The 25893-nt window shown below is 35.9% G+C and overlaps 3 protein-coding genes across 9 annotated transcripts in view; 2 read left to right on the top strand and 1 right to left on the bottom strand.

The window, feature by feature from the left end:
• The window catches only part of LOC113685827 (coiled-coil domain-containing protein 63), an 11916-nt gene extending 795 nt beyond the window's left edge, over positions 1–11121 (top strand). For both annotated transcript variants that reach the window (XM_027203392.2, XM_027203398.2), the window contains exons 3-16: positions 185–284; positions 3021–3105; positions 3362–3407; positions 4498–4556; positions 4710–4759; positions 5291–5363; positions 5901–6082; positions 6594–6828; positions 7298–7462; positions 7893–8061; positions 8389–8486; positions 9044–9109; positions 9280–9471; positions 9785–11121. In XM_027203392.2, the coding sequence (XP_027059193.2) occupies positions 185–284; positions 3021–3105; positions 3362–3407; positions 4498–4556; positions 4710–4759; positions 5291–5363; positions 5901–6082; positions 6594–6828; positions 7298–7462; positions 7893–8061; positions 8389–8486; positions 9044–9109; positions 9280–9471; positions 9785–9880 (1616 nt within the window). In that variant the 3' untranslated portion in view covers positions 9881–11121. The remainder of the gene's footprint in view (positions 1–184; positions 285–3020; positions 3106–3361; positions 3408–4497; positions 4557–4709; positions 4760–5290; positions 5364–5900; positions 6083–6593; positions 6829–7297; positions 7463–7892; positions 8062–8388; positions 8487–9043; positions 9110–9279; positions 9472–9784) is intronic.
• Positions 10578–14975, top strand: LOC113685847 (uncharacterized). Of its 6 annotated transcripts, none has more exons than XM_089180165.1 (5): positions 10578–10717; positions 11472–11773; positions 12060–12119; positions 13620–13711; positions 14197–14975. In XM_089180165.1, the coding sequence occupies exons 4-5, from the start codon at positions 13636–13638 to the stop codon at positions 14610–14612; spliced, it is 492 nt and encodes a 163-aa protein (XP_089036291.1). In that variant the 5' UTR covers positions 10578–10717; positions 11472–11773; positions 12060–12119; positions 13620–13635; the 3' UTR covers positions 14613–14975. The 6 variants fall into 6 exon arrangements, with proteins under 6 accessions (XP_089036291.1, XP_027059240.2, XP_027059247.2 ...); XM_027203446.2 differs by lacking the exon at positions 10578–10717 and adding an exon at positions 13150–13179 and having other exon boundaries at positions 11634–11773; XM_089180168.1 differs by lacking the exons at positions 10578–10717; positions 11472–11773 and adding exons at positions 11799–11906; positions 13150–13179.
• Positions 14976–16529: 1554 nt separating this feature from the next.
• LOC113685885 (E3 ubiquitin-protein ligase TRAIP) lies at positions 16530–25879 on the bottom strand. The gene is made up of 14 exons (XM_027203469.2): positions 25657–25879; positions 25481–25505; positions 25216–25348; positions 24386–24425; positions 23176–23210; positions 22832–22874; positions 22157–22233; positions 21830–21924; positions 20876–20983; positions 20177–20264; positions 19532–19621; positions 19046–19134; positions 18283–18420; positions 16530–17864 (listed from the first exon to the last, which is right to left on the bottom strand). Exons 1-14 carry the CDS (start codon positions 25718–25720, stop codon positions 17567–17569), a joined length of 1323 nt encoding a protein of 440 aa, XP_027059270.2. The 5' UTR covers positions 25721–25879; the 3' UTR covers positions 16530–17566.
• Between the last annotated feature and the right edge of the window lie 14 nt (positions 25880–25893).

Raw genomic sequence — 25893 nt, 5'->3', positions numbered from 1 at the left:
AGGGCTTATTACACTAGATTTTTTAAACTGTCAAATCACAAGCTAGATTGGTTTAAAAATTTTTTTTGCATGAACCATCCTATTATCTTGTTATTCAAATCTCAAAATTTGAGAGATATTACTTCTGATTTGATACATGCTTAGGGTGTTACTTGATGCTTTCTTTTTATCTCTTGGGATACAGCTGAACAAGAGCTTGCTAAACTTCAGCGTCAATATCGAATAATCGAAGGAGACAGAAGGGCTTATAGTGAAGAGACACAGAATCAAATACGAAAACAGACGTAAGTTTGTTCTTTAGAATGTTGTATTTGTATTATGTGATTTCCTGTGATTGAGGCCAAAAAATCTGCATAGTGATACTGAAATTTTTGTTTATCCTGAAAATTAGCATGACATCAGTTATGAACATAGTTAACAGATTTTATGTGGTAAAATACGCTTTGCACATCCTTACTGAGAAGTACAGTGTATAGTTATGGTGTATGTTGATCATTAGCATTAGTACAAATTATTTTAATGTATTACTATCCAAGGGGTATAACTTTTGGGGCCAGAAAAGTACAGGAGCAAGCTCAAGATGAGAATTGGATATTATAACAACTTCTGTAGTAAAGTGCAACAGACCATAGGACAAATATCATCAGTATAGTAATGTAATAATAATAATAATAATAATAATGATAATAATAATAAGCTTTATTTCAACTGATAAGACTAATCAGCAATCTAATAGATTGGCTGGTATAAACTATTGATCAGCATGATAAATAGTGTCAATCAAAATCAAAGGACAAACCCTATAAAGAACTAAAGTATGAATTAAAATAACATAAAATATATAGAAAAGGTAATACTTATTTTAAACTACATAAATGATTAGATTTATTGTGTTCTAAAAAATATTCAAAACTATCGCCTTAAATTTAGATAAAGACTGTATCTCTTGAATGTCCTTTGGTAAAAGATTCCACTCCCTAGCAGTGGTACATTTAAATGACGTTTGACCCATTTTGGTCTTTGTAGCAACAATGTTCAATAAGGTAGTCTCTAAAATCTCTGGTATGAAAGGCTCATCTCTTAAGGAGATAGTTCTCTAATTGCTGTGGGCAATTTATGTTATGTATAATCTTAAAAACAAGATTAAGTCTTAGGAATCTATGTCTACTCTCCAATGATAATAAGGAAAGCTTACTACGCATTTCTTGAGAACATGTATTACGATTTGTAGAGAGGATAGTACGCATGGCCTGATTTTGTAACCTTTCTAAACGCTGTGAGTTGTTCTTTCCACAGTCCCCCCATACGATACAGCCATTAAGTCTACTATGGGCAATATCGTTTGTTTATAGATATTTAAAAGCACCCTTTGACTAAGAAAGGGTGCAATTCTATTTAACATATCTTAAGCTTGGGATATATCCAAGAGGCTAAATATGTAATATGCTTGTTCCAGCTAAGAGTATTATCTATTTAAACACCTAAATATTTGAAGTCTTCACACTGTTTCAGTAGCCTCCCATCCATAATGATTTGTAAGTCTGGAGCATTTTTCACTGCATGTTTTGATCCTATCAGGATTGCTTCGGATTTCTTGTGATTGCAGATAAGACCATCAGTACTAAGCCGATCGGTAACTCTTCCAAGATCTTCATTTACATACTGTTCAGCAATTTTAACATCTTTAGAGCTGATGTGTATTCCTGTATCGTCGGCATACAATACAATATCACAGCTATCACAAATGTCTGAAATGCTATCTATATGAATATTAAATAGAGTCGGGCCTAGCACAGAACCCTGCGGTATTCCATAGGTAATCGTCAATTGTTCGGAATCAGTACCATCACATGAGACAAACTGGAGTCTTCCAGACAGATAGCTTTCAAACCACTCATGTTCCTTGCCAGTTACACCATGTTGAGCAAGCTTCTGTAGCAAGACATTATGGTCTACAACGTCGAAGGCTTTCTTTAAATCCAAAAACGCACATACTACTTTTTCTGATCTGTCAATAGCCATTTTCCATGAATCTACAGCTCGAATTAGGGAAACCATAGTTGATGAATGTTTCTTAAAGGTGAATTGGTGTTGCTTTATCAGACCAGCTTCTTGTGCATAATTAACAAGGGCCTTGTTTGTAAGAGATTTATGTATCTTAGAAATACATGGGAGCACAGATATTGGTCTGTAATTATCGCATTCTGCCTTTGACCCCCCACTTAAAAACAGGACTCACTTTTGCGATCTTCCATGCAGATGGGTATCGGCCACAATTGTACGATTGGTTAAATATCTTGGTTAAAGTTCCACTAATGTGGGGTGCAGTGATCTTCAAATACTTAGCCGAGATGTTGTCTGCACCTGAGTGGCCTTACTGGGGTTTTATTGTCTTCAGAGCCATATACACATCTGAATCCAATAAAGGTTTAAACTAAACATGTAAATGTAAAATGCTTATTATTTTATGATGAGATAATTAAATGGAGCTAAATAATGGAACCAGCAAAACACTAAATCTGAAAAAAAATGCAGTGGTAAATATGAGCCTGGATCACCTTTAGATGCTCTTGATTTTATAAGTATTCATATGGAACATATTGCTATGTGTGGGATTTAATTGTACATAACTTACATATTGTGTAAGTCAAATAACAATTTTTTGTAGGTAATAATACATTATACTCTGTATTCATGCTCTGTCACAATACAAGCAAAATCACTATCCACCAAGAAGAAAATCTGTATCCCACTTGTAACTCCTGCTTTGACTGAATCTTTAATGCTCTCAGGTTGCAGAACGGGATTTTGTGTTTTTGTCACATTAGTTTCCTTTACAATTGATTTGATGCTTGCTAAACCCCCTTATTCAGAAGATTTTCTAGAAACCTTTGTTGGGTTGGATATGGTATTTCTAGAAGCAAACCTCTTCAAATGTATAAACATTATAATATAAGCTTTAAAACAAAGAGGTTAGATTAAATATGACCAATGCTTACAACTTTCTCGTCCTGTAATAGGGAAGCCATTCAGTCCCTTGAAAAAGAAAATGAAGAGCTGATGAAAGATAATACTTTAGCAGGAAGTTTGCAGAACCAGAGCCAGGTAATTCAGCAGCCATGTTTAATTTTTCATTTACTGCACCTATAATTTGGAATAGGGAGTTAAGAGTTTCAGTACTTACCACTTTAAAACCTAAACAGAATAACTTTTCATCTGCCATTTTCCTAGCTGTGTGAAATTTTATTATGGATGGAGTAATAGTTTATGTGAGAACCTCAAACTCAGTTAGGCAGAGGTATTGTTTATCCTCTTATAAGAGACTCAAATTACTTATTTCAATTGCTTTCTTTACACCTAGGATAGAACAAATACAGACAAACTAAACAGCCTTTTAAGCAAAGAAGGTAATTAAATTGCTGTTTATTATTATGTAGTTTATTGTGGTGTTTCAAAGGAGGATTGTGCTCCATAAGCCAGACAATTTTTATCTCTGCCTTTCATCCATCTCTTGGTGATCAGTTTGAACAATTAAGAGCTACACAAAAACTCAAATATTTAGTTTTTTGTAACAACTGATGAAAACATCAGCTGTTATATTTGTCCCACATTTTGGTTAATTGCGACCCCTCAAAACAATGTCAGGCATAGGTGGCCTGGTTACTGATTTGTTTTTGAAATGTTGATAATTCCTAAGTTGAGTTATAAATGCATTTTAAGGAGGCTCCATAGGGTTTTTTGACCACACGAGATCTGAGTGCAAACAAAGCGTGAGCTTTAAAAGTGTTAACATGCAAAACAAACATGGCAACAAAGAAAATAAGGATCTTTTGAGTCAGATTTATCAATGTTTCTATTGGTGGAATTTCCTAAGATTTGCTGGACCATTAAACATATTTGTGCCCTCCCTAGTGCTTGTTGATAAAAAAATTCAGAAGACCAAATTTGAGGTAGAGGAAGAAAACACAAAATTGCAAATAGCAAGGAAACTACCTTTGTAACCCCTATTTTTTTCCGCTTTTAAATGATAGGCAGAGCAAATTTTCATTAATTGTGAAAATTTTGAGAGATTTAACCAAAGCAAATTGAAGAAAATCAAAGGTAAATTATCACTGGTGAGTGCTTCCCTTTGAGGAGCCTTAGCTTAATAACGAAAATCATTTTGATAATATTTACTACAGTAAATGATAGTCCAAACCTTGCTGATCGCCCTTTCGATGGCTTCTAGTGACCTAAAAAAAGCAAAAACAAAAAAATTAAAAATAAAAATTGGTGTGTGTGCCAACATTGAACAAAAACCCCATGGAGCCTCCTTAAGACACTTTTTTGAAAGTTTGTATTCAAGAACTTTTTGCAATATCAAACAGAGGACTACTCTGACAATCTGACATCAGACTACTCGATATACTATTAATAATGTTAATATATACATGAAATATTAAAAAAAGATTAGTTTGAGAAGTATTTCAATAAAAGGAATTTTGTTGTACATTTTAGATGATATCAAGTTGCAGCTTGATGAGGTGAATGATGACATAAAGAGACTTGATGATCAGGTAAGAATTGTGTGCACAGGTTGCTCAGTATATAACCTATATATGTCATCTGTTATGTGGATTTTGAACAATATCTGTCTCCTTGTCAATTCCATGAGTCTGACCCTACGTTTTACTTCCTTGAGTGATTAAACATTGTATTTCAACCTGTAGATACGAGTGATGGAAAAGAAGACTAAACAGCAAAGAAAAAATATGGGAGGGTAAGATGTATGATTTTTGACAATAAAGATAACATTTTTTTACATTTTTATGAGTAAACTAGTCCATAGTTACTGAACAATCCAAAAGTTTCAGACTGATTTTTCATTATGGAGCTTATAAATGTGTTTCTGGAGGTTTTTTTGCTTTTCTAGCTATTTTTCAGGTACCTCTTGTATTACCTCTGGTATCTTGGGCTCCCTTTCATTACAAAGTGTTTCCTCCTCTCCTCTCCTCTCCTCCATCCCCCTCAAGATTAAAGGAAGGAAGTAAAGTAAGGGGCCCACTGTGTCCTCTTTGACCCATTCCTAGAGTAGACCCCGATTATCACCTGATAACATTTGTTTTTACTTTATTACGTGTGTTTCAGAGGTCCCAAAAAAAGTTTATTTGCAGAGGTTTTATAACTTGTTTTTCTAGTGTAAACTCGCTGCCTTTTGCACTTCTTTGATATGCTATACATCCTATACATTCATCGTCCAGTTCTTTTTCTTTCTCTATAAAACGTTCATTAAATTTATTTTTTTTATTAGTGTACATAGCAGCCACCTACAGAATAAGAGGACCCAAAAGTATATCAGAGTTCTTGAAAACAGATTAGACAAGGTAAAGGATACTCTCTTTGAATTTCCTTTTTCGAGTGTCTCGGACATGGAAGGAATCGCGCGTTTCTTAATTAAAAATGAACAATCCTTACATACGAGAGAGATTGCGAATCTTTGCTGTGTTTGAGTGTGTCGATTTCAACTCATTTTGCTCACATCCATAGAGAGTTATGTTGTACTTATTCGCCTTTTCTGCACAAATTTTTCAAATATTGTAGAGGAATATCAAAGGCTGGACCACAGGTAATTGGCGTTTTTCTAAAAGTTATTTAATTTTGAACTTGCGGCGCGCCGACGACCCAGAGGTCGGGGTGATATTCTTAGAACAAATTCTTGACTTTTCTAAACAATGGCACTGAGCTATTTTAATACACTGGCGCTCTGCTTTGACTCAATTCATATCAATAACCTTATTGAGCCAAAAAGGTTTTTGGTTCATTTGGTAATGCATGATCTTGCAGTGCTGATCAGTTATAGTCACTGCGGGGCACCGTATTCATGTATATGTTCATGTAGAGACTGTTCTCTTTCTCTGCAGGCCAAAATAGACTTTAACAGTTGCTTGTCAGAGAACGGTAAGCTCCGTGAAACATTTGATCACATGCGAGTGGAAAAGAAGACTTTTGACACCATTCGTCTGAAGCTAGAGAAGGAGTTAGCGGAGAATAAGCAGAAAATTATGGATGGTATTGAAACATCCACAGCAGCCTATGAGGCTCGGTTCGTACCATGCTCTCCAGACTTTATAGCAAACCGTAAATTTATTTTTGTGGAATTATTGATAGTCCTAATAATTAATTCTTTTCGGACTGATTCTCAATCTGAAAGAAAACTTTGCAAAGATTTATGGTCCCATGTATCCGTTTTCTTTCCATTTTTTTATGATAATTAGTCATCTTTTTTTCTTTTATTTATATTTTTTTCAGGGCAATTGAGAATGCAGTTGTCATATTTTTACTTTGTTAATTTTATTTTTTGGCGGGTTCATAAAAATAGAGAGAGCACGTTTGTTTTCAGAAGTTTCTGAGGGAAGCCAACAGATTCCTCGCGATTTCAAACTTACATAGTTGTGTAACTATGTTTCAGCTCCACTTCAGGTTCCTCTTTCATCGTGATGGGAAAAATTCTTAGATTTTCAAGTAATGAACCACATCCCCCGGGGACTCTTCACCCTTTAAGTAAGTACACTGAACTATGTTTAATTCACACGCCTTGGTCGTATCTTTGGTAGAGATGAAGCGCAAGGGAAGATGATGGCGCTGAAAGAGAAAGCTGATAAAGATCTGGCACAATACAACACGGAACTAAAGGAGCTTATGCGTATCATTGAGCATGATCGCAAGCTGAAAGATTTCATGAGGATTAAAAGCGAAGAGAGAGCTGAAATGATGGAAGGCGAATTGTCATCTCAGAGGAAGAAAAAAGATGAAAAGGAAAAAGGCGACAAAGCTGAGGAAACTATTGAGGTTTGTAGAATGTCATGCGTCTCCTAGATTGACACAAGTCTCTTGTCACTGATTTTTGTAGTGCTACAATTCAAGGAGGAATTTACCAAACATACCACTGAGTAACCTTTTTACAGCAGTAATGTTAGCAGTGTTAGCAAGTAAAATTCTGAGGACAGATAGCCGGGGCGTATAGGAAAAAAATTGGCGCTACGAGAATAATTTTTGATACCCAAGACATAACATAGCTGATATAGCCAACAAGACTACTCAGTGTTAGCACTGGTGAAATATTTTCTATTCTATCCAAAGGCATGCACAGTTGAGCCCAAGATGTCATGTCATGATTGGGTGCAGTGTCTGTTTGCGATTGTCACTCTTTTTGCGCGTAAACAGTTTGTCGGGATATTAAAGAGATAAGAATATATTCTGGTTCTGTTGAATGTTTTTTTTAATAGCTTATGTGATATAACTGCTTCCTTCATTTTAGTCATACGAGTCAGCTTTCCACACCATCAAAGAAGCCACTGGTATTGAGGATATTGATCAGTTGGTCAATAAATTCATAGAAGTCGAAGACAAAAATTTTGCCCTCTTCAACTACGTCAACGAACTCAATAATGAAATCGAGCAGCTGCAAGAACAAATAAACGAGGTAAAGGAAAACGTTTACGGATATCGTAAGTGATATTATCAGTTATTTCTATTCCTACCCCTTCTCCTCTTCCCCCCACCCCACCCCCCCCCCCGTCATGTATAGTTCCAGTGGCAACGTTGGCATTCGTTTTTCATAATAAATCATCTCGTGTAAATCGATAAAGCTGCAGCCCCTAGAAGATGACTGCTCATCGAACTTTATAACCCTGTTAATTTATTAAGCTTCTTTCGTTTATGGATACATTGCTTGATACTGTTGAACACCGGTAACCTCAGGTCTCCAATCAGAACCCAACTTTATTAACTGTAACCGCAAAAATACTCGTTTGGTGCATGAACAATTTTGTCACTGGCCAGCATTAGTTTAATATCTTGTTTGAGATAAGGAAGAGAAATTCATGTATATGCGCGCTTCTTGTTATCATCAGAATCAAGCAGAAATTGAGAAGTTCAAAAGTGAGGAAGTGGAGATGGCTAGCCAAAGGAAAGCCCTTTTGAAGGGTTTAGAGGATAACTTATCATCATCCACGGAACAAGCTGATCAATATGACACGCAGTTTAAGCAGAGCAAGAAAATAATTGAACAACTAAAATCAGGTAAATTTCCTATAAACTAAGGCTCAGTTGATCTACAACAATTTTCTGCGGAGAAAAAAAGACCAGCCTTTAAGTTCATTTAACCTGAGTGACAGTCAGCATTCGAGTGCTTTAAGTTGTTGAAATTTACCTGTGATAAACAAGATTATCGCTTATGAAGTCAGACAAGAGAAGATATTCCAAAGGCATATCGGAATTGACGACGAAAAGTTCTCGTTAGGACGTACTTTATGCTTTCTTATAAGTGGACCCGTCTGTGATGATTGTTGAAACTAGCCACTAACTTTGATTAGCCAATAATTGTGCTGTATTCTTCTTAATTTTCAGGGGTGGACTCTTTATTTAACAAGATCAACTGTGACCGAAGCGCCATAACAGACATGCTTGGAGGAACATCTGGAGTTACTGATGCCAATATGATGCAGGTAGCGAAGGACTTTGCAGTTTTTTCCTTTTTCATCGGGCTGATTTATTCAGTACTAGACAGGTTAATAAGTTTACACAATTTGAGTGTGTACTGTACGTCACCATAATGTATAGGAAAATGGCCAAAACACAAGTGACAGTTGGTAGTCTTCCCAGTTCGTAGCCTTCGTTTCCAGATTTTACCTTTTCGGGATGTTGAAAATAAAAATGGAAGGGAAAAAACGTTGCGAAGAAAGTTGAAGTCCTTTTAAGTTTGATTTACCTACAACATCTATTAAATCTCATAAAATTTTGAGAACTCGCTGTTGTTTGGCTATGTCAAACCTCTTTGTATTTGTCCAGTAACACAATATATAGTAATATGCCCAACTGGTTTACACGTATGTGTTACATGGAATATGAATACTAACTGAATGTGTCTCTTTCTTTTTCTTCTCTTGTTTCACTGTTCACCTCAAATCGTTCAGTAAAAGCTTGTCAGAGCGCCTATCAACTAAATCTGCCAGGATGATACCGCCGTATACATGTATTAACTTCCATTGTTATTTGATTTTAGTTCCTTGGGTTAATCGAACAAAGAACAAATGAGCTTCTTCAAGTCCATGGCTTTGTCTCTTCAAAGGTAAACAGTGTACTGCAAATAATGTTCACATGGGGACTCAGAATTTTTTCTTTGTCCCACGCTCGTGACAAGACGAAAAAAAAATTCTTTCTCAATGTTCACATTGTTATGTAAATATGTTCTGTTTTGCGATGGTTGTAATCGCGCATGTTTCGTTACTTATTTTCAAGGAAACTGATGGTGATAGTGAGCCCGCCGTGGCAGTAGGTCTTTTAGGTCAGGGGCCTCAGCCAGGAATGACTTCAGTGGCGATTGTTCCGCCTACAACTGGTGATGATTACAACTCAGATGCTTCGTCAGGTTCCGAGGATGACCAACGACCTCTAACCCAACAAGAACTGAAATACAAAATTTTGAAAGGGGTAACTGCTTCTTTTGTTGATTTTTATGAGTTTGGTCATTAATTTCTTAAAGGAAATGCCGCTAGCTCTTTTCCTGCTGTCGTTTATGGGACCTAGCAAGTGATTAAGTATTCTTCATAATGTTAGGTCTTCACAGGGATCTTCTCGCTGTCAACTCCATCAACTTAAAAGGTCCCCATTTTTTTTATGGAGGACACTTTCGTTCTGTTCAATTTTGAAAGAAATCAACGCGATTTCTGAACGCAAGTGATGATAGGGATAAGCGATTTTTATTGAAAAATTACGTTATCAATGTTCTTATTTCGTACATCAGATAACCAAGCGCGAGGCTCATCCTAAAAAGTCGCAGCATCCGGGATCAGCTACTTCTGAAAAATCTCCATCCAAGAAAAAGAAAGGACAAAAGTGATGTTTTACAGCTACTTGTCATCATCTCACCCACACCTCCATTGACATGTTCAGAGTATTATCGCAGAACCCGTATCCGTAAACGATGTTCTTCAGAGATAATTTGTGAAAAATGAGATGGTGTGCATCAGCACCAGACACTGTATATGCTACCCTATTCCCCACTCCACCCCCATTGCCTTTGTAGATACTTGCCTGTCGTGCATTGTTTGCCAATATTAAAGTATGAGTTGTTTGTTGTGATCATAATAAAAACGTTCCTTAGACAAGTCATCAACGTGGGGGAGGTTGTCGTGAGAAAGGATGCCGCCTTGATTCGCCACTTTTGGACTCAAATTTTAATCGACGATAGGAAAATTATTACAGGCAATACAAATCTAGCTCTACTTTTGAAATAGCTAGGTCACACAGTTGTGAGAGCATCTCAATGACAATGAAATTTGGCAGGTTTTTTTTTTTTTTATCTGAGCTTATAACTAAAAGAAATAAACCGAATAACCTAAGTACTACAGTAAGCTACAGTTAAGAGCTCTTTCTATGAAAGGCCAGCTCACCTCCAAGTACTTTTTCCGCCCTTCGTATCAAATTGTCAGTACACTATTCATAGTGGGAATCTATATACATTCTATAGATGAAAAAACAATGTGATATTTCATACATGGCATGGTTCATAGAGCTCTTTGAGATGAGAAACACGTTACAAAGATAATTTACGATTCAAATCTTTTTTTATTCTTCACATAAATATTGATAAACAGTTTCAGATGGAATGTTAGCTACCCCGCATTGGTCGACCTGGTTGAGTGAAGAACGAAGATTTTGAGGTTTTAAAGAAAGGGTATTACTCTTTTCTTTGAAAGGCTCTTTTTATTCATGTCAATTTCTCGGTTATTCACATAAGCAATTCTCAGATCACTTATTTCATCACGATCCTGAAACATTTCGCCCTAAGAAGGGTAACGTGAAGAATTCCTTGGTGAACTTGAACATCGGATCATTTACATTATCAATGCAAATGCCAATCCAGCTCGTGGGATGGCACCGGTAACTTGGTTTGGATAATGTCGATCCTAGCAAGTGTTAGCGACATTCTTTGCATTAACCATCATAATTATGTAGATTTATTCTGCAATATCCTGTCAAGTAGATTTCCTAAGTAGTACAAAACTTCTAAAGATTATTAGCTGTGTTGTGAGGTGTTACAGTTGCAATAAAACTACTGGTTGGGATGGAAAAACAAAACCTGTGAGAAGGAACATCTAGTCTCGTGCCCTATTGTGTTCGCATGTAAGTCCCGAATTTATTTCGACATGTAAAACGCGTCACTCGTAGAAAACGTGCTGTGTGAGTAATGCAACTTCTTCCTCAGTAAACAGTGGTCATCCTATTGTGTTATGAACGGCTCTCTCTGATTTTGGAAGTTTCCATCCGATTTTGGGCCGTTCGGTCAGTTTCCTAAGAGTTCAGTTTAATTTTCCTGGTTCTATCCAATTCAATTACAGTTTGCATTCGGACGCTTCCGTCCGTCTAATTTTGGGAAGGTTTGTGGGATTTTTGGACTTAAATGTCTGAGTTAGAGCTCTTTCGTTTAGTTTCAGACAGTTCTCTTCAATTTGGGATGGTTCAGTGCGCTCAGGTGGCTCTTTCCGATCAAGTTAGATGCTTTCGTCCGCTCAGTCGGATTTTTGACGGCTTCATCTGTTTTCAAATGGTTCCCTCTAATGTCAGGCACTTTCGTCGAGTTTGGGCCGGCTGTAAGATATGTCAGACAGTTTTGGCTGATGCTTTGGATGATTCTGTCCGATTTCAAAAGTGTTATTCCAGAGTCATACACAACTTGTTTCGGGAAAGGTTTTGTCACCTGTTGGCCTTTTTTCTGGTACCTTCAACCCAGGTAATTAATTAATCGTTTTCAACAAACTCCGTTCGCAATATCGGATTTAAAGAAAGCAGTTTGTATTCTATGAACAATCTGACGTTCTTTTAATATTTGTTGCTCTTATTTAACTACTCCTGTGCATTTAAGTGTAAGTAATTCCCAATTTCAGATTCTAGTTTCCTTTAAGCCACGTAGGGTGAGCTCGTGTAACTTAGACACGAGGTTGTTTCTGATTGGTCGAAATGTTGATATATTGAAAGGAATCTTTGTCTTTCATTATTTGTTTACCTCTTTTAAACAGCAGGACATTGTTTACAATATCATACCATAGCTTTCATTTACCGAGAAGGTAACAGAGGAGGTAAGTTTTTAACTGTTTCATTATAAAAGCAGAACCAGTGACTTATAACAAGAAATCTTTGTCATATGTTAGAAACCTCTACAACTCACAATTTCCCGAGATAAAAGAAAGTTATTCTAACGAATGTCGATGTTTCATGATTTGTAACATGGATTCGATGTATTCAATCTTTGGTTGTACCACTTCATCGTGTTTATTTACACTTTGCTCAATACAAGACAATCCATTACAGACTTGTCATTAAAAGATCAGCCCACGCAAACGACAAGAATAATTTACTTGGGCGACTTTTTACACATGGATTATATAACAAAACTATTTTACCTTGGTTTCTGCGGCTAAAGTGCTATCAAAACTTTTTTTGCATGATTGCTCTTTGATCTTATTTTCTGACTTCCAACATAGCTTTAAAAATGAGATCAACCGACAGGTTGTGCGTGGAAACCATGCTATATGCATGTTCTCTCCCTACCGGTGTATTCACATCGTGTATAACTACTTTTATTAGCCACGCACTGATAACCATCGATCTTTGCTCGTAACCAACGAATTGTTAGTTTTGCTCTCGTATGGTTTATTTAGATCTTTAGGGTACAATAAGTAAATTCTGTTAGGTCCGGGATAGGTTAGTTTCTCTATCCGATGACGCAGAGCCATCTTGTCTAGCGAGGCTTACTGGGAAATTCTGCGTTTTAGCAGAGTAGCCCATGAAATCCTCTGCTAAAGTTAAAGTTGCAGTGAAACCTTTCTTTCACCAGTTGATTTTCATTGACCTATAGTTTAAGATCTAAGAGAAAGAGAACGTGATCTCTTTAATTTTTCTTTGTTTGAGGAATATTGTCGAGAGCGATTGCTTCTCGGATTGTAAATCACGTGGATAGTTAGAGAAGACCAATTTTATTTAAAAAATTCGCCACCTAACGAAAGTATACGTGAACATGTTTACGTGAAAAATCGATAACGCACGAACAAGGGACAACTCTTGGCACGAATATCGAATGAATAAGTTTGATACTATTTTTTTCCTTAGGTAAGAGTTAACTTGGAGATCACAGTTAAGGTGGAGGATTTTTGTAGAAGCGAACGGTCAATTATCAATATTTCTTAAAGCTTGATTAGCATAGATTTTTATCTCTTACACTCATTAAACCATTTCAAATTGATCGTTAGAGTATCAGAATAAAGTGAATCAAAAGTTAGACTTGAAATTAGAAATAAAATTCAGTTTTATTACCGACCTGCGTTGTTAAATTATGTGCAAAAATTTCCCCTCAACAACCTAAAGTAAAGATCTTCTTCATAAATTAACGTGATTCCTTGATCGTGTTGATTTTCTGTGGTGAATTAAACTTGTGAAAGTACATTTTCCGCTCAATATCGTTCTAACGGTTTTGTAAATTTCTGCAAAGTCGAAATAGATTTGACGTAACTTGTTTTTAAATTTGGTTTCTCCAAGACAAAATTTATATAACGGTCAATTCCTTTTTCTCCAATCCACAGAATCAGAAGAAACATAATGAAGATCTCAAATGTTTTACTTGTTTGTTGTGTATTGATCTTATCTCTAGAATGCTGTTCGTCAAGACCACATGGTAAGTAAATAGTTCAGACGAGCTAAAATTATTGAAAAACAACACGTTATTGTAACAAGAGAATTATATTGGGCATCAGAAATGATATCCTTCTACAGTTTGTTCTTGCACCAATTGCTTGAAAAGTCCCTGATCCATCAGAGACAAATAACTGATAAGCGCGCCGGTGGAGGCAAGTCCACTTCCGGGTTCCATCTTTGCTGAATTGAAATGTCTGCAGTTAATTTCTCTAAGTTATCATGCAAGGATCAAAATGTCTTGTCATCGTTTGCTATTTAAAGTGACAAGATAATGACATTTCCGAGTTGCGCAACGTTATGTATTTGTTATTTCGTCGACAGTGTATTTCAAAAACTGTCTCCCGTCCCTTCCTTGAGAGGAGTTTGTTTACACTGATCAGCAAAATGCATTTTTATATGAATTTGTCTTGTTATGAAGCATTTACAATACTTAAAAGTGAATTATTTCGTTATCTATCAATCCAGGTACAGACTCGATTAATTCTGGTGAATTTGATGAATCAGGAAATCTTGCAGAATCAGGAGCTTCTGGGAAGTCTGATAAAGGCCACGAAAAAAGGCGAAGAAGCTTGTTTAATTCTGAGGAGACAGAGACACAAGCCGAATCAGGAGAATCTGCTGAATCCGGGGAATCTGGCGAGTCCGGGGAATCTGCTGAATCCGGCGAGTCCGGGGAATCCGCTGAATTCGGAGAATCGGGCGAATCTGGGGAATCTACTGAATCTGAGGAGTCCGGGGAATCCGGGGAGACCTCAGAATCCGGGGAATCTGGTGAGTCCGGGGAGTCAGGCGAGTCCGGGGAATCTGGCGAGTCCGGAGAATCAGCTGAATCTGGAGAATCCTTAGAATCTGGTGAATCTGAGGAGTTTGCCTACGAATAAAATAAAATTTACTCTCGAAAATCCCTTCATCTCAACTTACAATAATGCTTCCATTTAAACTAGAAGCACAATATTTTTATCATTTTATAAAAGGGTATTGACATGTATTAATTTTTTCCGCAATTTTTTATACAGGAACGAGTTTGATAAGTACATCTTGATAAACCTCTGTCATAGATTCATGTTCAGCTCTCTAGTTAGACCATCATGTTTCATCTCCGAGATTATTGATTATGGTCCATTTTGTGAATTCAAGTTACTTAATTTATGGAAGTTTTACAACGCATGCTCACTCTGAAATGGCACGTGCAGAAATTTACCAGATAAGCCTGGTAACAATAAAAAGAAACCAACTTTGTTGTTTTTGACGGAGTCTTTGAGTGGAAATGACGGTAAAAAAAAATTCTCAGCTTAGAGCAGGGGGCTGGGAATAGAACAGTAGAATTAAGAGTAGATCCATTTTGTGGTACCCCTCACCCCAGACCTGACCAAAAGGTTCCGATCTAGTGAATCTGTCTGATCATAACAAGAAAAATTAGTTTTAATCGTCCTTGAAAACTGATGTTATTAAAACTCGATGTCTGGCATCAAAGATGCGCATACTTGAATAAACTTTTTTTGCAAGTCATTTTGGAGGGGCATATTGGTAAGACATATGAGAAGGGAATTCGGAAACGCAAATAATGAAAGTATCTTGAGATCGTCCTTGATAGTGTTCCCAGTGACCTCTTGGGTAGTGTTACCAGTTACATTTTTGAAGTGCGTTCTCGAAATGCGTTGTCGAATCAAAAAATTCTCACACTGCGTTTTCGGGATAAGGTTTTCCAAATTCCGCTAAGAGAACGTGTTCCCTTTTAATTAATTTAACCGCGCGGTTGTGTCGTTACTCCTGGTTATATTTTCTTACATCTTCTTTCATATGTATGCTTTGTTTAATACCGAACAGAATGCTTTATCTTTTTATAGTTATATCAACATCCAGCACCCTAACATTAAGTTTACTATGGAGAGGGAAGAAAACCACAAGTTCCCCTTCTTATATGTTCTTTTAGATAACAATTATAGCAATCAGGGCATTATCACCTTGTATAAGAGATTATGCCCTGTGTTTCATAAGAAGACTTGCACTGGTCTTCTCACTAATTTTTACAGTTTTGTACCTTTCAGTTACAAATCAGGATTAATACGCATTCTAATAGACCGAACGTTTAAAATTAATAATACTCGGGCTGGCTTTCACCTCGACATAAATAACCTTATTAAAACGTTAAAGAGGAACTTGTTCCCTTCTAACATCATCGAGAATGTTGTGAGAAAATTTCTTAACATAACTTCACCTCCGATTCTTCTCAGAGTGCTGCTCGTAAGGAAAATTGTTTTTATTTTAAATTACCGTACATCGGTCCTTTTTCCATCACAACGCAACGCAGAATTAAGAAATCAGTTAATACATTTTCCAGTAACCTTGACATTAAGTTGGTGTTCACCCCGTTTAAAATTAAGAGTTGGTTTGGGTCAAGGATCCTATCCCTGCGGGTTTACGATCGCGAGTTATTTATAAGTTTTTATGTAAAGGCTGTGGTCCGCTATGTTGGTGAAACCAACAGACACGTCGCCACTCGCATCCGCGAACATCTCTCCTCTCACAAACATTCCCACATCTTTACGCACCTGAGAGGTTCTGAAAATTGTCGCTCCCTTGTTCAGAAGATTGTTTTAAAATTCTTGACTCTGCTTCCACAAGCTTCCAACTGAAAATCAAGGAAGCCATGCACATCCTTTGGAAGCAGCTGTCTTTAAATTCCCAGGTCAAACATCTTAATTTATCCCTTTCAAACTAATTAGTCTCCCTTCTTGACTTAAATAGTTTCACTTTTGTTTTCATTACTCTTGTTAACATCTCACTTTGTTATACTATTCATTGCATAATTTCATTTTATTTCTCATTATACAACTGACAATGGATGTTTCATCCGAAACATGTTTTGTTTTCATTACAAAAATATAAAAAAATGAACTTCAAAAGCATCATGTGGTTGATCAAAGCGATATAAACGTCTTTACTAGTCTTCACCAGGTGCTTTTTCTACCTTTATTAATTTACTTCATCAATTTTCCTTTGTTGTACTTTATTTTTGTCAAGTATCTAAGTAACAGTTCGCGGCCAAATTTATCAAATTATGACCTGTATGGCCCCTCACCTGCTCGTTCCTTTTACACCCGTACTAGAGTCTGACGCGATAGAAAGCGAGAAATGGTTTTATGAAAAACTGCTCTTTGCCCGAGTTAGGTAGGGCTGAACATGAAAACATTTGGCTCTCTGCCAAGCCAAATAATTTCTCGTGCGGCTGCCCACACTGATGGACTGAGTAGCAGGACAGTGCGCCAGCGGGCACGTAGGAGTTGGTCCTTCCATTATCTTTGTCAGTAAAATGACAATGATGCAAGGTCGCCAGTTTTGGATGTTTGATCACTCTTGATAATTTGCTAACAACACCGGTTCGAGTGAAAGACTCTAGCTTGACTGAAACAAGTCAAAGGTCTGATCTATCCGACAAAGGTAGATGTAAAGCCTCATAAGCATTTCAAATGAAGATTTTCAAGAACTCTATAAGCACTGCTGAAGTAAGTGGCTAACAGAACAATATGAAATGTCCTGGGAAAAAAATCAACTACAGTTTATTAATGAAAAGTCCTTGGTATCCTCATTGCACATCAGACTAGCAAGTTTTGTCTGATTTCCAATGTAGGGTAATATCAATGCCGTGATAATTATGACTGCTGTGATCTAAATTATTAAGTAAACAAACTAAAGGAAAAATGTTCGTGGTACATTTTTGAGTGTTCTCCTAAAGTCATCCTTAGTATAACAAAATCTGCATAAATTAAGTAAAGCAAACAATTTTGTATAGTATCTGTAATAAATAATTGTTTGCTAAGTAGTTCTCTTTAATTTAAGAATTTGAATTCAAGTCCATGACAGGAAGAGGAGGGTCAGCCACTCTCATAAGCTTGGCAGGTTTGATAAACTTTGAAATGCCATGGGGTCTTGCCACTTTACGTGATACTGTTTTGATTGGTCTTGATGGAGCAAGGAACTTTGTATGTCCACCCAGTCCATTATAACCGCGTCTGAACACAGACCCCCCAGCTGGTTCTGAAGCCTTTTTAGGCTGTTGTTGAGTAGGCTTCAATACTGTGCGACTGGGAGGAGAGGTTAGGCTTGTTGTCTTCACCAGGGACAATCCCATTCTGTACAGAATATTAACCAAATCCACATGTCATTAACATGAGCCAACCCCACATGCATCCCCCACACTGGATATGAGTGTGCACAAAAGTCCCCCTCTGGTTTCAATTTAAAGTTCTTTAGCATAGCAGTCTGGTGGTTTTTAAGGCCTGAGGAGTCTCTTATTTCTGGAGAGGACCAGGTTCCCCTGCAAAATTTTAAAGTTCTATGCTCCCATAGTCAGGTTTTGAGGTCTAACCAAATTCATGTTGCTTGGTTGTTCCTCAAAGTCTTCTGATTTAAACAAATTTGAAGAGAATAACTGCTACATGTATATTAGGAGTACAATGATGTTTGTGTAAAGGCTACCAATGGGTAGCAAATGCATTACAAGCAAAAAACTCTACCCACTATAATAATCTGAAATCTAGATTTCCTTACTCTTCTGCAATGTTCCTCAGTTCACTGTTGCCATAAGAAACTTTTGACTTTGGAGATGGTGTTTCTGCTATAACAATATTTTCCAAATCGTCTTCAGGACAGCTTAGCCTTGGCCTCTTAATATCCATTGGTGCTGGACTACATTGAACATAACACTGATATCACATGTCAAAATTAAACTAAACAAATCAACTTTTTATCACAAACCTAACAAACTAAACCTGGTTTCAGTTGGACCCCTTCCTACTTACTAAAAAAAAACTCCAGCACTGTTCTATTTCTTATCATCAAAAATTAAAAATATTAACACAGACAAATTCAGAGCTTACAAGAATTACTTCATTAAAAAAATTACTGTCATTGTGAGAATTAGCCAAAACATCACAATTTTGTAGTTGGAATACCTTTCTATGTTTTGGCTAATTCTTACATTGACAGTTATTTCTTTCTTTGAACTGTGCAGGTTGGCTCCATGTTGGCTTTCAAAGCAAGCAGTACTAAGCAGGCAAGATGGGCCTGCTTAGGTAGCCAATCAGATTTCCTTTTTCTTGCCCACTGTGCTGCTAACTATATAATGGTGGTTTCAATAAAATATCTAGGTGCAGGGGGGGCATTGGCTTGTCAGCTTTGCTGTTTTGCTATGATGTGAATAACTTATCTGTTAAATGAAGTTCTCTATAATAAATAAACATTTTTTTATACAATGTATCCAGTAAATCAATAAAAACTGTTTTGTAAGAGTCTTGACATCTTGTGGACATACCTCTCCCTAATAAGGCGACCAATGGCACTACTCCGTGGACTAGGGGATGCAAATGCTCTCTCCATTGCTGTCAACTTCTTCTTGTAACCCTAACATGTTAAATTTTTTACGGACCAATTAAAGATTTAAGTGTGGAAAAACAAAACATATCCATCCCAAGAAAGGTCATTAATTCTAAGTTCCCGGCCAGGGGGTGGCTGGTAAGCACAGTTCTCATGAACCAAGGCAGGAAAATCTCTACCTTTTACTATTCACTCTTAACAACTAATTTAAAATCTAATGTGAATGATATAATTTAGAATGCAGTTACTTTTCAAGAAAATGCTGGAATATCAATGCAGAATATCTACTTTAAACAGACCAACATCATTTTTTCAAAAACCAAGATGACTATGAAACAAAATTACTCACAAACAGTAACGGAATTGCAACATTCATTAATTTCTTGTATCTTTAAGTTCTGCTGACTAAGTCTATAAAACTTACGGCATTTTCTTTTTCAAGTCTTTGGATATCTTCCTCTGCCATCTTAAGATGATCTTTAATTTTTGTCAACTCAATTTCCTTGTAAGCTGCCTTTGATATTATATATTTAAAAAAATCATATCTGTAATTACTCACTGAATCTTCTGTTAATAGGTATAGATTAAGGGGAGTAACAAAATAATGATTTACAATACTAATTTAATCAACAATAACAAGATTTCTAAGGAAGAATAATGAGCATGCATTATGGACCACCTCGTAATTGCGGCTTTAAAGTTTCCCATGTAAAGAACATTGTGTGAAAGAAATACAGCAATCAAACTGTTTGGTATCTTACAGATCCAATAGACAGTTCCACTTAGAAGCCTCTGTACCACTTGACTTTTACATGAAAACGTTTCAAACTCTTCAGTATTATTCAGCAGTGAAATAAAAATATATCAATACTTGCAAAAAATGAATTCAAGATATCAAGAGCTGAGACAAACAGGAATCTGTAAATGAAAAAACAACTAAATCTCATTTTGAGGGGGAACATTTTTCCAGTCCTATATGCAGGAAAATGTTCATTAAAGTTCAAGTTTCTTTATCATTGCTGGCTACAATTTCTATTGCCTCAATTTCAAAAATCGTTTAATATATTACCTCATTTTTTATCATAACATTTTCTTTTCTAACTTTATCTGTTGTATCTATGGCTTGCTTGCATTTCAACTTTTTTTCCTCTAGTTTCCTGTTACAATGCACAAATCCCCAAAAAAGAAACAAAGTATGTAAAGTGAGAGCATGGCTACCTCAAATATGACTACATAACTACTCTAATGATTGCATTCTTGCCTTGTGATAGAGGTATATCCTGGAACCATGCATAAATGTTTATGATAGACAGAACTGTAAGACTGATAGCCAGTTATTTAATGTCATCTCTCACATTATGAGCTCAAGATTTCTACTGGAGGACAGTTGAAGGGAAAATTAAATTATCACACATAGAAATCAGGATTGAATGAATTCACTATTAGTCCAAAACTCTGAAACAAGAAAAGTTTGACTGTATTCCTACTGACAGAACAAAGATACAAGTTGGTCACACCACACATGCAGATACACCATGTAATTTACAACTGCACTGCACTGCAACAATATTTATGACCAATATATAGCAAGCAGCATACTAGCATGGAAAAGAAGTATTCACACTGTAACCTGGTAACCTAGATGGCATACTTCCCCTTGGATATTAGATAAGCTTAGAGTATTCCAAGTGAAACTTTATCCCCTTCCATCTAACTCACTTCTAAAGGCCAAGATAACCACCCCAGATAAATAAATAATAATTATTACCTTTTGAGTGTGATAAGTTGAAGGATGACTTCTGGGAATGATTTAGCATCTAACTGCTGCAACATGTCTTCGGCTTCACTTGTATGTTCATCTATTAATATCCTCATACTATAAAAAGCAACACATGTCATAGCATTGAATGTTGGAAAATGCAAGCCTCCAGCCTGAGGTTTAGATATTATTGGGTGAGTTATTTATTGCATGTTGCATATAAAGCACTCAAGGAACATTTAGAGAAAGAATTTAAAGAAAGAAGTTTTTTAATTAACCAATAAATAAAACAATAGAAAAAATACATTGATGACAATTATAGTTAATAATACTGATTTTCTTATAATGTTATTAATATTATAATAATCATCATTACTATCATCATTATTTATAGCCATCCTCATTATTATCATCATTGTTATGACAATAATCACTTTTATTACCTAACCATGATTATTACTATCATTTGCATACCTATAACCATGAACATTATTATTGTGGTAGCTGTTACTGTTCTTGTTGTTGATTGTTACTGGATGAATTTTCAAGTTGGAAAAACTGTGCCCTCAATGACTAAACAAATTCTTCTGCTTGCCTTAAGAGCCAGAAGACATGTTCAGACAGTTTTGGTGAATGTTTACCTATGTTTTTGAAATGGGTATGGGACATGCTACAGTAAGAAAGTTGTCAAATAACTGATAATTTTGGAAATCCTGCAATTCTTCAATATTGTAGCAAGGACTTCTCTAAAATCAGGAGAAGAAAGAATAACCCTGTTCTGGGAATCCACTTTGATTGAGTGCATTTAGTTCTGAGCAATTTTCTCAATAAGAATCTTGCAAAAGGTAAAAAATTTAGCAAATGTCTACTTTGAAATTTCTGTGACCATTCAAAGCCAAGAAAAGGTGTTACAAATACAAATAAAAGATGTGATCAACAAGCGATTCTGTATGCTCTACTTACCGTTTTAATTTTAAAAACTCAGCTTTTAGTTCAGTGGCTTCACTCTGTGCAGTAGCAAGTTCCCTTTCTTTTTCCTTCATATAACTTAGTTGCTTCTGTTTCATGATCATGAAAAATTTGACAAGAGGATTTTTAGATGTTTAATGAAAATGAACAACTATTGAAATATGAGAACTATGTTTTCTACTCTTAAGCCTTAACTGTGTATCTTGTGTTGTTTCTTCACAATAACAATACATCCAAAGCCCCTTACAGAAAATTGTCTAACAGGAGTAGTTGAGAGTAAAGACTAAAGAGATGTTGAGAGTTAAGGGTTAACCTTGATACCTTGAGTCCAGTAGAAGTCGATTTTTCCATTTGAAGTTTCTTCTCATACCATTTCCTCAGTTCTTCCAAAGCAGAATCTTTGACAAAACAAAAAAAAAAGGAAAAAAAAAATCATGTACAGAACCCATGAATGCAAGGAACAAATTTCACTAAAATATTAGAACTCAAAGGGTACTGTTTTAAAATCATCTGTACAACCAACCTCAAGCCAAGGAAGAAAGCATTAGCCATTTTTTATTTGCCTTACTTCGAATTCCTTCTATTTATATATGAAAATCTCAAAAAGAGAGTACTTGTAAGGCTGATTTTCCTTTTGTTGATTGATAAACTTTACCAACCAGAAAAGAATTAACAACAGCATCCAAAATACTAAATTTGAATTTGCAGTTTCACATAATAGGACTGAGAAAAAATTGTAAATCACTTGAAAAGTAAATCAAGAAAGCCATTACACTGGAAGAGGTTTCTGAAATGCTTCCAACTTCAACACTGTGTTCACCAGGCCACCTGAAGCACTTTTTGCATGAGTGGCATTAAAGAAAGGAAACAGCAATGTTTTACCATCAATTTATGCCTCAGATGTGAAATATTTTGGACATCTGAACAAAAAGATAAAGTAGTCAACTTACATATTTGCCACAGCTTCACAGACTTTTCATACAATATATTACTAACCCTTTTGCTTTTCCAAAGCAGATATTTCCTGAGCAAGTTCTCTCTGTAAAATAACCATACACAAAATGAATATCTCATAGGCTGATTGTTTACTGTAGAAATTAACCTTGTTATCACTTCCTTTGTCTCAACACTAAGTAAACATAGAGGTTGTGGGTTCAACTCCTGTGTCAGCCTAAATTTTTTCAGGCCATATTTTCGCCACTACTTTTAATTAGTAGTGTTCATTACTACAAAGATCCCTCTTATCTTCATTATCATTATTTGCATGTACTCAAAATAAAAAAATTACAAAAGGTAATATGGAAAAGTTTCCAAAAAGATCTCTATTCTTGATGGTTTACCTTGTGTTCATGTTTTAAACTCCTGAGATCAACTTCTATAAACAATAAAAAAACAGTCCATCCTTAAATTAACATCCAGTAATCCCAGCTGAGAATATCAGAGAACATGTCTGACTCTCAAACACAAGAACCCTCTGAGTTTAGTTTAATTTAGGCCTGTTTAGATCAAGTCAACAAATCTTGCATTGGCTTTCATGGGAAACGCTCCTTCCATCATATGAACCTATCATTCAGAAACTAAAATGGCAAAAGAGATAAGTCTTTCTCTGAGTTCTTTCTTGAAATATTTAAAAAATGCATTAAAAATCTAACTCATATTGGGAATGTGGCTTCCACTTACAGTGTGAGTACTGAAGGGCATGAAACAAGAGTTTTTACTTAAGTTTAAGCTTAATGGCAAGCTTCCAAGCAGCTTTTTAATTGATTGTTTTGTTAATCAGTAACAAAAGATGTAACTTTTTTCCCAACTCAAAGGAAACTGAAACAGCAATTGTATACATTTATTTAGTTTTACTACTAAAATTTAAGGACAAACTTAAGAGAAATGTCAAGCATTACATCTTCCTTTAAAAAAGCATATAATTAAACAAAAGCCATATAACAAAAACCAGTTATTTTGTGCATAAACTACATATAGACCTTTGAAATTTTCCTCTTGTTTTATTCTTTATTCATAAGCCTTTGAAACTGAGATTCATGTGTATAAACACTGCTACATTTTGGGCAGGTCCTATAAGTTCAGCCATGTTACTATCTCATATAACCCTCGATCATCTTTAAAAACAACCACATATCGACCTTATTGAATCCCCAAATTTTTACATTTGTAACATCCTCCCTTCTGGCAAAGGCAATAGACACTGCCAAAATTTAAGAAGAGAACCCCTTAGATATTACAACTAAAAGGTTTTAGGTGGGTGGTGGTTGGCATCTCCATTGGGCATTACCAGCAACTCACTGCTGATATACACAAGATGGAAAGACAGCTTTCCTTTACCTTACTTTAATTTGAGTGATTCATATTCAGAAAATAATTTGAAACAAGTGTATTTCTTTTAAATTTTTATGTGACATAAGCTTCCCTTCTTTTAAATTTTCTGTACTTCTCAAATTACTCTAAAGAATATCAACAAAATTCCATTAACTTCTCTTTGTGTATGCAAGATGATATCAAACAAAAAAAATGGTTCCAACAACAGATTTGACTTGCCTTTCTGGTTCAACAAAGACTTAAGATCTTCTATAGTATTCTGCAAAATAATTTTCAACATCAACATTAATAGTGTCATGGCTAAATTAAAAAATTAATCACCTTTGGAACCATTACTGGTGGTAAATGTAACACTAACATAGCATCAACAGAATACATGTACTCCTGCATCATTAACACACGATGTACCCCAAGTTATTGAGCACTAAATATTTCTATTGATCTCAGCAAAGTCAAGAGTTAAGATATACCACTGTTATGCAGAACTTTGGATTCAGGAATTGATAAACTAAATATTTCTACTGGTCATGGCAAAGTCAAGAGTTAAGACACACCACTGTTATGCAGTACTTTGGCTTCAGGAGTAGATGGACCCTTCCCAACCCAGAAGCCATTTTAGTGTGACTGTCTGCTACAACAAAGTGCTAATTCAGTCACAATCATGCTATTTTCAATAAACATTCTTTAATCCTACTGTGATGAATTGAGTGGTCTTCCGTTTACTTGAAGGTAAAATACAAATCTACAAAAATCTCTACAGATCACAATGTTTACTGCTTCAGGTCTAAGATGCTAACATTTTACTGCTGGTAAGGGAAACATGATCCCTTAAAATCAGAAGAAAATATAATAAAAACATTTATGTCCTTTTGTGATCTTATCCTACACAACTTAAATATTCAGTTCCATACGCTTAAAGAGAGCCTTAGATGTTTGTGCTATGACAATCACCTTTGTAAGGCAGGAAATACACTGTTGCAACCATTGTTATCTCGGCCGTAGTGGCATCTAGACTTAGCCAAGGTGTATTTTTGCCTTTTAAATTGTACCTTTAGAATGTCCACGTCATTTGTAACTTGTGAACTGTCCAAGTCAGCTCCGTCAAAGAACAGCACAACTGCTTTCGAGGCAGTGGTACGACATGTTGGGCATGAACGACTTTGATTTAGCCACTGATTTATGCTATGAATTTTAAGAAAATACATTTATTACTACTCCTTCGCTACTGTCGATCTAGGCAAAAAAAAGAAGCAGATCGGATTCGTTCTCTACAATCTTTTTCCATAAGAATTTTCTTGAATATGCAAAGCTTACCATATTAGATGATAAACATGGCCACCTGTATAGGAGATCCATTGAGTATATCAAGGAAAAAAGCAAAAGCAGATTACTGTTAGATTTAAGACAGACATTTTACAACATGACATTGTGTATATCAGATCAGTAAATAATTTACAAAGATCATCCTGACTGTTGAAAATGAGACGTACATGGGCAACATGCTGCGCCATCATGAATGGATTCCCTGCAAATATTACAACGCACTCGTAGCATGTCAGACACCCCGTCCGAATTGATCTCAAACTTTGCATTGCCATATACCACAAAACAAATATCCCGCCAGAGTCATCTAGTAGCCCAGGGTATTCTCTTAAATTTTCTCCACCCTCTCCCGGATGACATTTAAGGCATGGATAGTTTGCCGGTCACAGCGGACCAATAAATCA

Source organism: Pocillopora damicornis, chromosome 8, assembly GCF_964200805.1.
Source record: "Pocillopora damicornis chromosome 8, jaPocDami1.2, whole genome shotgun sequence".
NCBI lineage: Eukaryota > Metazoa > Cnidaria > Anthozoa > Scleractinia > Pocilloporidae > Pocillopora > Pocillopora damicornis.
This window is presented reverse-complemented; position numbering and strand designations above follow the sequence as displayed.

Bases quoted from the DNA above. Each gene is read 5' to 3' on its own strand.
- LOC113685885 (XM_027203469.2), bottom strand. From the start codon at position 25,720: ATGCTACGAGTGCGTTGTAATATTTGCAGGGAATCCATTCATGATGGC. The intron at 23,211-24,385 runs GCAAGTCAAATC...TATTGTTTATAG, and splicing joins GTCTTTGTTGAACCAGAAAG to AAGTTGATCTCAGGAGTTTA. The intron at 19,135-19,531 runs GTAAGTTTTATA...TTAACATGTTAG, and splicing joins GACTTGAAAAAGAAAATGCC to GGTTACAAGAAGAAGTTGAC.
- LOC113685847 (XM_089180165.1), top strand. From the start codon at position 13,636: ATGAAGATCTCAAATGTTTTACTTGTTTGTTGTGTATTGATCTTATCT. The intron at 13,712-14,196 runs GTAAGTAAATAG...CTATCAATCCAG, and splicing joins CTGTTCGTCAAGACCACATG to GTACAGACTCGATTAATTCT.